The 16479-nt window shown below is 35.6% G+C and overlaps 1 protein-coding gene across 3 annotated transcripts in view; it reads left to right on the top strand.

Moving 5' to 3' along the window:
• The window catches only part of pak1 (p21 protein (Cdc42/Rac)-activated kinase 1), a 70600-nt gene extending 55636 nt beyond the window's left edge, over window positions 1–14964 (top strand). For all 3 annotated transcript variants that reach the window (XM_015385683.1, XM_015385682.1, XM_015385684.1), the window contains 9 exons: window positions 2092–2329; window positions 5412–5475; window positions 7299–7347; window positions 7825–7937; window positions 9380–9497; window positions 10190–10289; window positions 10929–11125; window positions 11575–11712; window positions 12518–14964. In XM_015385683.1, coding sequence (XP_015241169.1) covers window positions 2092–2329; window positions 5412–5475; window positions 7299–7347; window positions 7825–7937; window positions 9380–9497; window positions 10190–10289; window positions 10929–11125; window positions 11575–11712; window positions 12518–12604 — 1104 coding nt within the window. In that variant the 3' untranslated portion in view covers window positions 12605–14964. The remainder of the gene's footprint in view (window positions 1–2091; window positions 2330–5411; window positions 5476–7298; window positions 7348–7824; window positions 7938–9379; window positions 9498–10189; window positions 10290–10928; window positions 11126–11574; window positions 11713–12517) is intronic.
• The last annotated feature ends 1515 nt before the right edge of the window (window positions 14965–16479 follow it).

Here is a 16479-nt window from a genome sequence, read left to right as displayed (position 1 = left end):
CTTTACTGAGTGTTGTTAAAAGGAAAGGCGATGTAACACAGTGTTAAAAAGGCCCCTGTGGCAACTTTTTTGCAATGTTTTGCTGCCATTAAATTCTGAGTTAATGGTTATTTGCAAACAAAATGAGGTTTCTCAGTTCGGACTTTAAATATATTGTCTTTGCATTGTATTCAGCTGAATATGGGTTGAAAAAGATTTGCAAGTCATTGTATTCTGTTTTTATTTTTGATTTACATAACATGCCAACTTTTCTGGTTTTGGGTTTTTATTTCGTCCCCCTAAGACAATTCAAACTGTCCATTAGAGCAGGTCCAGACAGCAGAATGCCCTGCTGGTGCGTTTGGGCATTCGTTTGGACCCACAAGCCTCTTCCTCTGTTGACATTCATTAGCGACCTCATGCTCCAACCAGCCACACCAGGCAGCCCTTTCAAAAGACAAAGTTAGAAAATGATCCTTTCTAATTCTTCTCAGATTGAGGGAAAGGTGAAGCACAGATCTGTTTGTGTTAAGCAAACATAACTGCGACCAAATAAAATGGCACATTAGATATTATTTTTTATAACTTAAAGCTACCTGGCAACTTTAAAGTTTTCATTTTTCTTTAAAAATGTCTCCAACATCTTTTTCACTTTAGTTCAATAACAATATTTACAGCCAAAGTTCCCTGTTTTTGAAAACATATCTCATGAATTTTAATGGCGCAGCTGTGATTCATTTCAGATCGGTAGAGGAAAAGGTAGGAAATCAGAAGCAGGTTTTGTGTCGTGTCCGGGTCAGTTTTTGCTCTGACTAAGAAAAGTGACTCTATTTGTTCCAGATGAGATGACAAATGTTCAGTTTCTAGATCTGTTAGAGGGGAAGCTAAGGGTTTGTTGTTTGGAGAACCTATAGTGATTCTAGGCTTGTTTTTTCCAATAATTTAGAGTTTATCTAAGTTGAGATTTTACCCTTTTATTTCCATGATAGTTAGTAGTTCGTTCCAGTCCTCAAATCCACATTCAGTAAATTGAGCAAATCAAAGTGAGCTGCAACAGACTGGATTTAATATATATAAATGAAATCTAAATATTTTATTGAAATATAAATATTTTTATACAATTAATTAAATGTGAAAATGTCAAGAAAATGCCTCAGATGACAGATAATTAACAGAAGGTTCAGTGTGTGTGATTTTTTTGACCTTGTAAAATCTACAAACTGCAAACAAATTAGTGCAATCAGAGGTGTGATTTTGGCTTGGAAAAATCCCAGCTGTCCGTTCTAGAGCTAGATTTCTATTTTTTAACTTCGCAGATCCTTTGGTTACAGAACAGAGAAAAGAAAAATACTCTCAGCTGGGTTGTGTTTTAATTAGAAGAATTATCTGATGAAAGTCGAGTTGAGATAAATGTCTTGGTTCTAAAAAAGAAAAAAAAAAATCATATAAAAATACAGATTTTACAATTAATCACGTTAGTATCAGAATGAAAAACTTTCTTACAGGCATAAATCTGTAATAGACACAAACATCCTTTGTTGCTCCTTTCTCAGACCGGGTGGCGGTGGAGAGGCTGCCTCTGTTAGTGTTACCACGGCGATGACTTTAATGCAACGACTCCCAGCATCACAAACATGCTCAGACCAGCACACACACTACACTCCTATTATTGGCTGACTTTTTATGCTTGTTGATCTGAAAGACTAAAATATCTCACAACTACAATTTATTCTAAACTTTCTTCACAGGATGTTTTTTAATCATCTGGGTTAATGACCTAATTAAATGTTTTAGAATTTACTTCTGATGTGTTTTTAAGTTATTTAGAGATTATTGTAGAATTTGTTTATCAAAGTTTTTAAAAAAATTAAAGATAGAAACATCATTACTTAATTTCATTGTTAAACAAATGAAATATTGACCTTGCTCTAAATTTCCATTATCTTTTTTTTTTTTTTTATCATTGGTAAACTTTGTGTTTATGTAATATTCAGAATGCATAACAATATTCCACAGCTGTGTAAACTCTTCTGCAATTAAGACTACAGGTATTTTACAGCATGATTTTGTTTAATTGTGTTAATTCACCCAGTTGAACCTCTGTTTCATTAGATATACACCCGATCGGTGATCGAGCCCCTCCCTCCTCCTTCAACCAAAGATGCAGCCACCTCCCCCATCATCCCACCAACAACCGCAGCCACAGCTGCCGTCACCCCCTCCCCACCTGCAGAGGCGGCTCCCAGCAGCCCCCCCAGTGCAAGCCCCGCCCCCGGCCCATCTCTGCCTCGCACGCAAGATAAAAGTAAGAAGAAGAAGATGTCTGATGAGGAGATCCTGGAAAAACTACGTAAGTCTGACAGCAGCACACCCTGTGCACTCATGGGTGGACAGGGGCTGATCTTTAGCGTTCTGATTTTTACCCTGCTGCAGAGTACAGATACAGACCAAAGGATGAAACTATTTATACCTGCTGCAGAATGAGAGCAGAGGCTCCACCTGCTTATTTTAGTCTCTTGACAGGGTGTTAGCGTTTTGTTTCTTTCTAAGAATGGATTTGCTTATTTTAAGGGTCAACACAAGCTGGTGATGACTTTTGCAAGTTATTTAAAAAGCATAAAAATATATTTGTATCTGGGATAAAATGTATTACCTGCTAAAGAAAAGCAAACTTTATAATTTTTGTTTATGTTTGCTCACCTTAGACTCTGTACATTCCTCATATTACTTCAGGTTAAAGTTACTTTATACTGAAAATCCAATTCCAGCTTTTTTCTTTATTAACATAAAAGTAAATTATTTTTCTAGAAATACATAAACAAGATTTTATTTGACAGCATTTTAACAGTTTCTAGTTAATCCAATGTTTACACACCACATGCCTAACACCTCTAAATTTAAATCAGTGGAGGAAACAGCATTAAGAGGTGTGAAGTGAGAGATGGAGGATGAGGAAACATTGTTTAGAAGAAAAATACTGCAGAAGTCCAGATTGTCCGTGCAGAACTCTGTTGAAGTTCTTTCCTACTTATTTCAAGAAAATTCTGGAAAAGGAAAATTTTTTAAAATTCTTCAATTCCCATCCATCAAGCCATCCATCGCTTTTGCAGATATTTTGGTGCTTTATTTAAATCCTGGTTGCATACATGTCTGCATTAAATTTCATATGAACTTTGATATTTATGGCTTACAATGAGCCAAAAATTTACCAAGAACCTGTGGATTTCACTGGACCTTAAAATATTAGTGTGACCCCTTACAGGTCTTTCATTTTTTTTAAATATTTTTTTTCATTTTTTTTCTCCACACCTTAAACGTCTCATATTGTGCTGCATTTGGAAAAAAAAATAATAATAATTTACAAAGAGCCCTCCACGGCATTATTCTGCCATTTGTGCAGGGAAATTCTTCTAAGATTAGGCAGACCGCATTTACCAAAAATCTCCTTATTCAGCCCTCCTCTGGATGAGCTGTTTTAGCTTTTTATGCCCTTTCCTGCGCCCTCACAACAAGCAACCATGACAACCAGTTAGTTTGTAGAGACGGCCACTTGGAGCGTGGAATAACACATTAAATGAAGGCCCTACCTTCACCGATGGGCTGCTGCAGACTGCTCTGGACATTTTTATTTCCCCTTATGACATCATAAAGGGAATGCTTTTCAAACAGAGCATTTTGAGCACACATTAGATAAGAGGTGGAAAACTGTAGTGAGAGAGGTTCAGGGTTTATTTCATTTGTGAATTGCATACAGCAGCTTCAGGACACATGAGCATTACAAAATGTCTATTATGTGAATTTTGCATAATATGGGACTTTTAATATTAAAGATCTTCAAACAAGCATTAGTACCAAACAGATAAAACAAAGTATAAATGCGGTTTGAAAAGATGATTTCACCTATGAGGGGGGGAATGCTGACCAATCTACCAGACCTAAGCAAGTGAGTACTTATATTTCAAGCCAACTCATGGATTAACTGTGATTAACCAGATGTTTAGGACAGAAGAGGTTCTTCCACCTAACCTGAAGAATCAAGAATACACTTAAACAATACCTCTGACAACATGTAGGTGGCTAAAAGATCTCACATGGCAATAAATAACCCCCAGATAAAGTAATACAGGTAGATATCTGACACAAAGTCGTTCCCATATGTCTTTTAGACTCCATCGAACTATGCAGAAATGAAGAAAACGTGGAGCGATACAGAACCCACTCATTAGCAACTGGCATTTCTAAATTCGACCAATAACAGAGCATTTCAGAAAAAGAATATTGCAAATATAATCAAATGAACTTTGATTATATTTGGCTGCTTTGCTACTTTAGCACTTAGACAACTTGCTGTAATTGATGGAACCATAAACTCTACTCAATAAACCCTGAAGGAGAATGCTTTAGTTATTTTTTTCCCCCTCTTAGAAATTAAAATAATTAATTACAAAGTGTATATAGGTCTTAATGGAGTTAAGGTTATATTTAACAGCGACAAAGAAAGAAAATCTAAGGGGAAAGTTGCCATGGGTTATATAACAGCATTGTATCCATCCCTTTCAACATGGCGCTTCAGGCCCGTTACTGAACGGGGTTTCCCAGCAGCAGGAGATTGTTTGGCTCTTAGGAATCTGACAAATGATTTTTAAAATAGCTGTCCTCATTGTTTCCTGCTGAGCGAGTTTCACCAACTCGTTAATAAGCTGCAGCACTTTGTTTTAGCTGAAATGTCTCCTCACAGCAATCTGCAGCTCATTTTAACAAGTAGCCTGAAAATGGCAGTTCTTTCTTCTTGTCCGTCATAGCTCCAAATCAGTTACTAAAACTTCCACACATTAGGCAATAAGTCTTTACTCCCTTGATGATGAGATGTTTTGGTGTGTATATATACTGTATGGATAAAACTGTATATTTTCACCATGCCTGTTCAGATGTGCTCAGGTCTCCCTCTGCTGGTAAGAGCAGGACACTGCTTGTCTGTCTGCCTCTTATTGACAGACCTGATATCCACTTTCAGCTGACTCCTCTGTGCAATCCTTCTGTCTGATTAATTGTTCTTTCTCTCAATCTCCTGTGGTTGCTTTTTCCCCCTAAATTAATCCTCTAATTCTTTTCCTTTGGCCATTTATCACAATTAACAGCTGACTATTCAGTGATTCTGTGTTGAGACTTTTCTCCTAGGAAATTAAATTAGTTTCCTTTAAGTTACCTTTGGTTTCAGATTTTGTGTTCCTTGGTTTTTAACTTGTTTTGCACGCTGCATTAAGTTTACTAAGTTTGACAGAGAAGATGTAGAGAAGAATAAAAATGGATAGAAACTCACTTTTCTACCAATGAAATGATTATAAATGTTGTTTTGGAAGACTTTTTGCTGCTTTGTTTTCTTGGTCAATAAATAAATTTGTTCTGTTCTTTCTCTTTTTTATTCTCCTCAGGGACAATTGTTAGCGTTGGAGACCCCAAGAAGAAATATACACGATTTGAAAAGATAGGACAGGGGTGAGTGCTTTTTTAATTATAATGTAAAAAGTCTAAAATCTGGTAGTGACACATATTACAGTGTACACTTTTCATACCATTTTTTTAAATCTCCAAAACTAAAAATATAAATAAAAAAAAAACTTTCCAGGATTTTTCCAGAAATTTTCCATCTATTTTTCAGCTATTTTCCTTTACAAGAAACTTTAAGGTACAGGGTTGTGTTGATGTCATTAGTAGTTTGCAGGGATTACAGGTTATTTTAAGAAATTTTAATAAAATTCCCAAAATTAAAGGTTAATTTCACAGCATTGAAAGAAAATGAAAAGGCCCCTGAAAACAAGCTGTAAGAGTTTTAAGATAACACACTTCTAGTCATTGTATCCCATAGGATTAACCTTCAAATTTATGGAAAGTAATGTGTAACATTATAAGTTCCACAAAGTATTTACATCAAAATCAATACATGATACACCCCAGTCATTTAAAGGACTTAGTTGTTGATGTTTTTTACTTGTAAGTTCATAAAATTAGGCCTGTAAGACTTAAGTTCTAGTAAGTACATTGTTCCAGATTTCCCTATCATGCACTCTAGTTGACCTGTAAAACAAAAAGTTAACTTTTAAGTCAAAAGTAACTCCATTATACTAGAGCCCATTGGACTGCTCCAGGAAAGGCTGGGGGAACGAGTCAATTTGTGACACACTCCAGTGCATGAAATATAAGTTCTTATAAGTATTTATTGACTTAGATTAAGGTTGGGCAATATATTGTGATTTTGAAAATATCTTTTTTTTTTTTTTTTCAAAAGAGATAAAAGATAAGTCTATATCAGATGGTCTACATTGCAATATAATCACACTTTTATGAATTCTATTGGCATATTTTCATTGATGATCTAATGTTTATCTCTTTGTTGAAGAAGGTACAGGCCTGACATTTGGGGCAGAGCTTTTATTCACAGCGGCCTTTTTTTTTTGATTATTTTATGAAAAGACAAACATGTTGAAGAATTTCAGATATTTTCATTCAGTTAAAAATATTGAAACATAATTTTTTTGTCCATATAAACTAGCCCTAACTTGCAGTAAAGTTTATTGTAAATTCTGGAAATTCCCAAATTAAAAGTTAAATCAGTAATTCCCTCCCCCAAAGTAACCCTTAAGTTATTCTTAAAATACAGTGGAGAATTGTAGTATAATAGTTATTGAAGGTAAGTTCTGGAAAGTCCTGGGTTCCAAGTTGCCTCATGATAAAACATCCTGTACATGTGATGTATGATGCATTTTATTTATACCCATTTCCTCCCAGTTTTGTTTATTACAGGCCTTTTTTTAACTTAAATTGTTGTTTTTAAGTAAACTATAATCAAGGGTTGTTTATTAGTCAGCCTTTACTTACTACTTTTTTCTCTGTAAACATTTTGCAGAAAGCATTTGGAGGAAAATATAGAGGCTTGTGACCAAGTCGTCTTTTAGTTAAACCTGGAGCCACATGAAGTGTTTATTGTGAAGCAAAACACCCAACATTTCATGATGATTTAGATCAGTTTATCTTTCCAAGTAGTTGATTTATGAGCTTTATATAGGATTTTATTTAAAGCATTTAAATTTCTCTTTTTTTATGTACAGTATATGGCATTTTAAATGTGTTTTATTTTTGTTTCCTAAACTTAGCCACTCTAACAGTATCCTTGAGGAGTTGTTGTTGTATTGTATACATGTTGAAGTATATATATGTTCTAAAAAGATATAAAACCAACAAAAATGTTTTCTTTAAATAGTATAATTTCAGCCTACCACCTGCTCAAACTTGTCTAACTGGACTTTCTTGCTTTTTCTTAGAGCTTCTGGCACGGTGTACACAGCTATCGACATCGCTACAGGACAGGAGGTTGGTTCTTCAAAAACTGATGAGACGTTAAACTTGTTATATTTTAATGTTAATCTATAAAACATTTGCCACAAAACTGGGAAAAACTACATCCTACTAATTATAAGCTTGAAACTTCTATAAAACCAAAGAAATAAGGAGTGTCTAACTCCTGCAAACATAGTCATTTCTGATTTGAATATTTGTTTTAAAATATGTCTCTGAAATATCAATTCAGTAACTAAAGTAAGTTTAAATGAAATTTCGAACCAAAGCCTAATTGAAATATTCATAAGATATGTGCAACAGACATTTATTTAACCTTTCTTAAGCCTTTATTTGAAGCAAAACAACCCAGCTGATTACATTATACAGCTGATTCCTTCTGTCAAACTCACACTCATTACGTCTACTCTCAGATTGTAAACTCTTTACTCCCTGTAGATGTATGCATCCTGTTCATGTCATCCTTTACTTCATTGCGGTCTTTCCCCTCAGGTTGCCATCAAACAGATGAACTTGCAGCAGCAGCCGAAAAAAGAGCTGATCATCAACGAGATTCTGGTGATGAGGGAAAACAAAAACCCAAACATTGTCAACTACCTGGACAGGTTAGCTCTCACAGCAAACTTCTAGTCCTTGGAGAAGATAAATCACTGGAACGAGAGGAAGGAGGTGGTGGGGAAAGCTTTTGGACTGAGAAAAGTCTTTTTACAAATATAAAGGAATTTTTAGTTAAACAAAAGTATTTACAGTTTATTGGAACTTTCTAATAATGTGAATATTTTGAGACATAGATTCAGATGTTATATTGTTGTTAAGTGTTTTATCAAACCACCTTCAGGATATCCCAGCATGTTCTCTGTTATCTTTAGGATCTGTTAAGCTGTAGCTTCAGGTATATTATGGACATACAGAGAGTGAATGCGTGACACTTAAATATTGCAGCTAAACAACTGCAGCCTCACACAGGATGATGAGTGATAACAACTGGGATTTACTAAGATGTGTTGTTAATAGTATTATCATATGGGTATTAAACTTTTGCACACTCATGGGACTGAATTACTTTCTGTCTTTTTAGTGCTATTCTTTCGTTTTATAAGATTTCCTCATAATATAACTTTAGTGTCATCTTGTTGTTCAGCTTTGAATTTAAAGCATTTATTACAAACATTCTATTTTAAGAACAGATCTACGTTAGTTTATCTTTTCCTTTTTAAAGTTAACCTTTTTTGTGTTTAATTTAAAAAGTAGAGATTTAATCGATTATTTTGAGCCCTCCAGATTGTTAGTGTTCAAAAATCGCTAAACTATGTAATGAAGTTAGTGATCCGAACACAAGAGCTGCTCTGGGAGTTTTCAGGTCTGTCAGTTAAAGCAAAACATCCAAAGAGCTGGTTTTGGTCAGACTTTGACGGGTGCATTCAGTTCATAGAAACCCAGCGTCTGTGGTATGTCTGGTTACCACGGTAACTCATCTGATGCGGAGGTATCAAGGAGGCTGGTGCCAGCGCTGTCATCTCCATGGAAACACCATTTTGCTGTTACTGATATACTGGCTGTGTGTTTAATGTGTTTTTTTTCTGGACTGTTACATCATTCAGGAACATGTAATGTGTGTTGGCTCCCATTTTATGAGCACTCTGTTGCCCATGGGTCACTGGTTTCTGATTGGTTTAAACTGGTACGGCAAACAGATGTTCACAGGTGCACAAAAAAAAAATAAAAATTATAAAAATAAGTATACTAATATATTAAGATGATTTTTTTTTTCTTCCAGAGCTAATGGTTAGCATTAGCAGGACAACTTGTTTTTATTTGCAAAAAAAAAAAAAAATTATGTTTTTATTATTATTATTATGTTATAGTTTTTCCTACATTGGTTTTAATCTTATAAGTTTGGTTAACATGTTGTTAGTTTATTTATCGTTGTTTTAAAACAAAAAATTTTTTTTCATTTTTTTTATCTAGATTTTTCTATTTTTTGCCCATAGTTGTAAACACTGATTGTGTAAATAATCTAAATACTTGTACCTGTTGCCTGGTCTAGTTATCTGGTTGGAGACGAGCTCTGGGTGGTGATGGAGTACCTGGCTGGAGGTTCTCTGACCGACGTCGTCACGGAAACCTGTATGGATGAAGCTCAGATTGCTGCTGTGTGCAGAGAGGTAAGAAACAGGTTAAACCATTTTTAGGGCTTTATTTGTCAAAAAATTGTTCTCATCAAGAAAATGTATGTGATATGTTTCATTGAAATAAGAAAACTCCCAAAGCACATGCTTAGAAAAAATAAAACCCAACAGAAACCCCACACTTTAAATGAGAAAACAAACACATTTCCACTTCACTATAGTGAACCTTTTTTGGAGTTTTTCATTATTTCTATTCAACGTTTACTGTGGAAAGAGTGAAAGGACTTATTTTGTTTTAATTGGCAAACAACATGATTTTATTTATCATTTCATGCTAAAAAGTTGAAAACACTTGACCTAAAGAAAGTTTACAAATTACAGTATTTAATTTTGTATAAATAGTCTGATAGACAGGATACAGGGTTAATTACTTTCCCATCAGAATAACATCTGTAAACCAGATAAAGCTTTTAATGGCCGACATTCTGGCTGCCAAAAGTAACAAACATCGGGCTTAACTAGAGGAGCTTTAGAGGTACTTTTATTTATAATGTTCACAAAGCCAGAACTTTGTCTAAATGGGCTGCAGCCATCAGAATGCAACTTCTTCATGTAATATTCTAACTGCTTTAGCATGAGGTATGTTTTTACACCGGCAGTATTATTCTTGTTAATTTGTTGTGATGTATCTTTGATAACTGTATTCAAGCTCCATTGTTTTTGTTCAGTGTCTTCAGGCCTTAGAGTTTCTCCACTCGAACCAGGTCATCCATCGAGACATCAAGAGCGACAACATTCTGCTGGGCATGGACGGCTCCGTCAAACTCAGTCAGTCTTACTTTGTTTCCTGTTTCTTTTGCCTTTCTCACGAAATGCTTCCTCCATGCTCTGAGAAAATCAGAAAATTTATTTCACTTGGAATGAGAACTGTGGAAAAATAGGTTAAGAAAGGTGTGCGATTTCTCTTTTTTTTTTTTTTTTCTTCCCATCATGGATGCTTCATGGCCCTTCTCTTGGCTGCCTTTGCCCCCATAAATGATGGCAACCTTTCATTAAGAAAAGGAGGTGTAGAGTGAAACATCTCACACGTTTAGTCTGTTTTCTTGGCAGCTCAGATGTGTGCTGGGTTTACTTTTAACCCTCCATCCTTTCAGAAAACACAGACTTGATGGGAGCTGTCCCAGTTTGTGCCTGTAGTGAATTAGTAATCTATCTACTTTACGTCTAAAAGCATTTTTCTGCTAAACAATTTTTCAGTTATCAGCTCTCAATAAACTACTTTTTTATTTGTGTCTCTATCATGAAAATGGCGCAAATATTCAATCAAAAATACCAATGTAACAGTCTGATAAAAGAAAATGAAGTGATTTGGCCCAAAGTGACTCTCATCCAAAAAAGATGAAAGTGGTTAAAGTTTATTGAGGTCTTTTAATCTCCAAATGTGCTTTCTCTCTCTCCTCCTTCCAGCCGACTTTGGATTCTGCGCCCAGATCACACCGGAGCAGAGTAAGCGCAGCACCATGGTCGGCACGCCGTACTGGATGGCTCCAGAGGTGGTGACCCGAAAGGCTTATGGACCCAAAGTGGACATCTGGTCCCTAGGCATCATGGCCATTGAGATGGTGGAGGGGGAGCCGCCATATCTGAATGAGAATCCCCTCAGGGTGAGAGCGGCAGCTTTAGATTTAACTTTAAATGCATCAAGTTGATTTGAACGTTTAACAGTTTTTATGTTAAGTTTTTCAGAAAAAAAATGAAGAAAGGGTTTCTTCATTTGTGATCAATTTTAGCAGACAAAATAAGGGTTTTCAGCATTAAATTGAACTGAAATAGCTTAACAAGGAAGAACTTAACAATATTATGAGGAAGTGGATTTCATTAAAAGTAAAATCGCATTCCAACACTGACAAGAATATTATACACCTGTTGGATGACTCAATGAGGCGGAGCGACAACAAAGTCAAATGTTCAGATTCAATTTCAGTCTTTATTAAATCAGCCACTAGATGGCAGTAAAACATTTAGGTTATGTTATGACTAAAAGCCTTTCTTTGCCTTTTTAATGCTATAAAAAAATGTTGTTTTGGGTTTTTTTTGTTTCTGCTTCATTTAGGCGCTGTATCTCATAGCAACTAACGGGACGCCAGAGCTGCAGAACCCAGAGAAGCTGTCAACAATATTCAGAGACTTCCTGAACCGGTGTTTGGAGATGGACGTGGAGAAACGGGGCTCTGCTAAAGAACTCCTGCAGGTACAGCAGGGCTGGCTTTCTCTCATCAGCAATAACAAAATGTGCAGACGGAGGGAGAGGTTCATCGTTTTTCTTTTACTAACAGCTTTAGCTATTATTTTCTTTACCTTGTTAAGTAAGTAAATGATAATAATAATAAAAGGGAAAACTGGGGTCCTCCTTCCTGTGATTTAGAACATCTGAGTTGAAAAATAATCATGTCTGTTTGGCTTTTAACCTTTTATCTGAATAAAAAAAACTGTTGGTTATATTAACTTCAAGTCATGGGGAAAAAAAACAATTAATAGGGCCTTAATTTAAATGAAATAAATCAAAGTTCTTCACAGGAAAAAAAACATTTTTGGTTGTTTTTAGGGAAAATTGTTACTTAAAGCAACTGACCTCCTAAGATGGGATGAGACTAGTCCGTACCTTATAGATCAGTAATGAACTTTTAAAGTATTATCAAGTGAGGACATTCTAAAAATAAACAGATTGGACTGTGTTTTGCTGTCTTGTTTTAACAACTACATTTACATGAACGCCTCTAGTTACCTAATTATCCGGGCCGCTTGTTTTGGGCTCATTTAATCGCCACAGCCTAATGGAAAACAAGCCAAGTTAAATAAGGGTAATTACCATCTGAAAACAAAACAAAGCAGTAAAAGTGGTTAACTAGATAACACTGATTCAAAGTGTGATTTAAAAACAACTTTTTCTCATTTGTTGCACTAAACAGAAAACATGAGGACATGAACTGTAACTGGGAGTTTTTAATCTGTGCTTTGAATAAATATGTCTGTTCCTCTCCCCCATCCTCTTCCAGCACCAGTTTCTGAAGATGGCGAAGCCTCTTTCCAGTCTGACTCCTCTCATCCTGGCAGCGAAGGAGGCAGCAAAGAACAACCGTTAGCTGGCTTTGAATTTCCCCCTCCTGTACGTCTGTGAACACTCCTCAGAAGGTGGTGACAGCTGCCTGCCGGGGTATGAGACGCTCAGAAGGACTGTGGTCATTCTTTCTGAGTGTTTTTCTCTCACAGCGACAGCTTCTTTCTTTAATCTGGCTCTTTTGCCGTTGACCACGAGGGGCGACGCTTCCACAGCCCCCACCTCACCACCTGACAGAGAAAGCTTCTTCAACACTCCATCAGACCTGGACGAAAGGATCGAGGGATGCCTTTATTGACGTTGCTGTCCTCATAGCCAACATGTTGACTTTATTGAGTTTACTGTCAGAGCCCAAAGACGCATGGTAGTTATTTGTTTTTAGTTGGTACTTCTTTTCAGGACCACGTCATCCAGTCTCACGTCTCTCACCGTGTCTGTTAGCTCCTCGTCTTTTGGACGATTCGGGAGTAATTTCTTTCAAACTATTTTCCTTGTTTTTTTGTGTGTTCAAATCCCCTTCCAGTGGACCATCGGGGTTTTAATTAAGTTGATTGTAGTGTGATCTTCTGTAGGTTTTGGAGCTCAGTGCTTTGTTGTGTCTTTGTGAATGTTGATCGTTTTGAGGAAACACTGGTTTGCCCAGAGCCATTGATGGACGAGCTTCAGTGATGAACCCATGAAGTTTTCTGTTCGCAACCCACAGATTTTTCATCTTAGAGCTTAAACTGGTAATGGTTTAAGAATTAAGTTTATCCAGTCAGCCCAGCCTCATCAGGAGATGCCTAACAAGTAAATCCCATGTATTACAAAAGCTGCACTGGTTTATCTGACTCGGTACTTTTATAAACAGATTTAGCTGTTTATTTTATTAGTTATGCAGGTGCTGTTTATAGCTTCTCTTCTCCTTACAGATTCCTTCTGTTTTTGCTCTATTCTCACATTTCAGTGTTTCAGAATCTCAAACCAATTTCAATATTATAGTCTGAAGCCCAAAGTGCATACATAAAGTGTTTTTTAATTGATTAATTCAGATATTAAGGTATAAAAACTGTCCAAACTAACCTGACCAGCTGTGAAAACTGCCATCAGGTGTTTGTGATGTTCTATCCTCTACATTGGACCAGCGCTCTTTACAGAAATATTTCAGTTTGGCCTCTTTGAGATCATGCCTCAGCTTCTTCTTCAGATTTAAGTACAGAATTTAACAATGCTGTTTAGAAGTGGTTTTGTTGTTGTTTATTGGATCATTGACCGGCTGCAAAACTAACTGTACTTAAAATGGTTGGATATTTTCCTTCAGAATATTCAGAATGGTATTTGTTATAGTTTATTCCAAACCAGTTGGTTCATTATCTTTTTCAGCCTCTATTAAGAGCCGTTGTAGAAGCTCCAAAGAGCCACTTGCTGCTCTGGAGCCACATGTTGCAGAGCCCTGAGTTATTGCCAAACAGTGAGAGGAAATTCTGTGTTTTCAAAAGAAAAAGAAAAGGAAAAATATTGTAGTTCTTAGTAATTTACAACTTGCTATATTTTAGGGCAGTGATGGTTATAAAGTCTAATGGTCACTAGGAAGAAAGATATGCGACAACGCTCCATAGACTCAATGCGAAAAAATGTAAAAGTCAGTAAAATGTCTTAAAATACGTGTACTTACCCTTAGTTTGAGTAGACAAATAAATTGATCTGCCAATGAATGAGTATTTTTAACCTTAAAATATGATTATTTTATATTACGCTCTTGAAAAGAGACTGCTTGCTTGTTTTTTCTTATTTGTAATATAAATTACCTCATTCAATTGGCAAAGTGTCTCACTTTACCTACCTGCTCGTTTCAGGAAAAAAATGCACTTATTTTAAGGAAAGTTGACTGACTTAGATTTCACTTTTTTGCAGACTATTGTCCAACAATCAGACTAATAATTTCTTTAATTTTACTATATTCAGGCCTGGATATATAAACCAAAACTGGTTGAACCAAAACATTTATCAGAAAAAGGATAGATCCATTTTCTCTTGGAGACAAATTTATTTTTTCCCCATTTAATTAAGGAAATTATGATTGGAAAAATATTTTTTTCTCTGAATAATAAAAATATTATAAAAAACAGAAGGAATTTGTATGGAGGCAAATAAGAAGTCACACAGCTGTAGAACTGGAGATGGATGTTCTTAGTTTTTAACCATGATTGTATGTTGATGTCAAACACAGGAAGGAAAGTTCATCTGTGGCTCTGAGGCGTGGCTGTCTGTGGGCCTGTGAGGGAGAATGTGCATGAATAAAACCTTTTCTTTGTTTTTATACGGTACGTTTATCATAGAGAAAAAAGAACAAGCGATCAACGAGCGTAGGGATGATTAATGAAGGATGTTTGTGTACGATAGAGATCATATCTTGAATCCTATTTTTTAAAGGACATATGAAAGGCACAAAGGTACCATGTTGTTTTTGAAGCCCAGAGGAGCCCTGTGGACATAAGGTGTATATTTTACATGTAAGAAGAAAAACAGCCTACTTTAGCTTTTGTTTACCAGGTTTTTTTTCTATATATCTATCAATGATAGAAAACAAGCTCATTACATGTTAAGGATTTTTTAACCAGTTGAGTTATTTTACATGTCGCAGGTAAAATAAAAAAGGTTCACCCAGAATGAGATAAACTCTGCAAACTTCTAAACATTTACTCCCAACTGTCACAGATGATGTGCTCTCTTCTGTTTTTTAAATTATTATTTTTGTAGCTTTTTAAGTGCTTCTGCCTTAAACAGTTTTAAAGGCTTAAGACTTTTAGTTTGAAGTAATGAGCTGCAGGATTTTCAGCCAAAACTACTTTTATTTTGAACTCTTTAAAAAAAACATTAAAAAACAAAGCATTTTAATCAGGTCTAATTGATTTTGTCAAATGAAGTTTCTACTACGTTTTCTATGCCGCAGTGCAGTTGCATCAGCTCAACAAGATTGAAGTTTTTTTTTAGTTTTGGTTGAAAATGTTGCAGTTTTGTTTTGGCTCATTTGACCAAATCTGAATCCTCACGAATCTCAGCTCATAATAAAGGGCTATTCTGTAGCTTTCCATTGGATGTTAGCTCTCTAGATTGTACCACAAATCAGGTGAATCATTCTTAAATTACTAACTTATCATAATGGGGAAAATCACAAACTCTACCTGAAAACATTTACTGTACAACTAGCTCAGAAATAAAACCTCTCACCACACTGTAGTCCGTACTGTTTGCAAATATCTGAGCATGATTATTTTCATGATTTATTTCATTTAATTTTCATTATTTATAAATTATATCGTTTACATTTCTTTAACGTAAACGATATAACTTTCATCTCTTTACAAGTTATACTTCTTTCCATGCAACCAGCTGCAGACCATTGTAGTGGATCAGTCTTATAAACATGAATGTTTTGGTAGATAGCGGTCCTATGTAGATGCGAGTAGAAATATTTAGTATTTATGAAATAAAATTCCATGAAATTGCTTTGAAAATTATTTAAGATGGTGAAAATCTACTTTGTGCTTAAATCCAATAAGATAAACATCTGGAGTTTGGACTTAATGAGTTTTAATCTGCTCTGTGTAAGATGCTGACTGCTAACGATGCTCATCATAACCCTACTTTTAAAAAAACTATCTGAACTGTCCTCCAGGCACAGCATTCATTCACTGTTACCTGATATGCAGAGAATAAAGGCACTTTCCAGACAATAGCGCCACCTATTCTTTGGAGGAATATCAGTTTTGCACAAAGGGCAGCAGCTTGGATGGGGATTCAGACTTGGCCCATATCACCTTTCTTAGAACGCCAATAAGATCAAATGAGGTCTCCAATCTTTCCTGTAACAGAGCCATAATTTATCTGTTTGTACAATTTATTTTGATTTTTCAAAAC

The sequence above is a fragment of the Cyprinodon variegatus genome, unplaced genomic scaffold (genome assembly GCF_000732505.1).
Source record: "Cyprinodon variegatus isolate N-32 unplaced genomic scaffold, C_variegatus-1.0 Scaffold345, whole genome shotgun sequence".
In the NCBI taxonomy this organism is placed as follows: domain Eukaryota; kingdom Metazoa; phylum Chordata; class Actinopteri; order Cyprinodontiformes; family Cyprinodontidae; genus Cyprinodon; species Cyprinodon variegatus.
The sequence above is the reverse complement of the archived record's forward strand: the minus strand, read 5'-3'. Positions and strand labels throughout refer to the sequence as shown.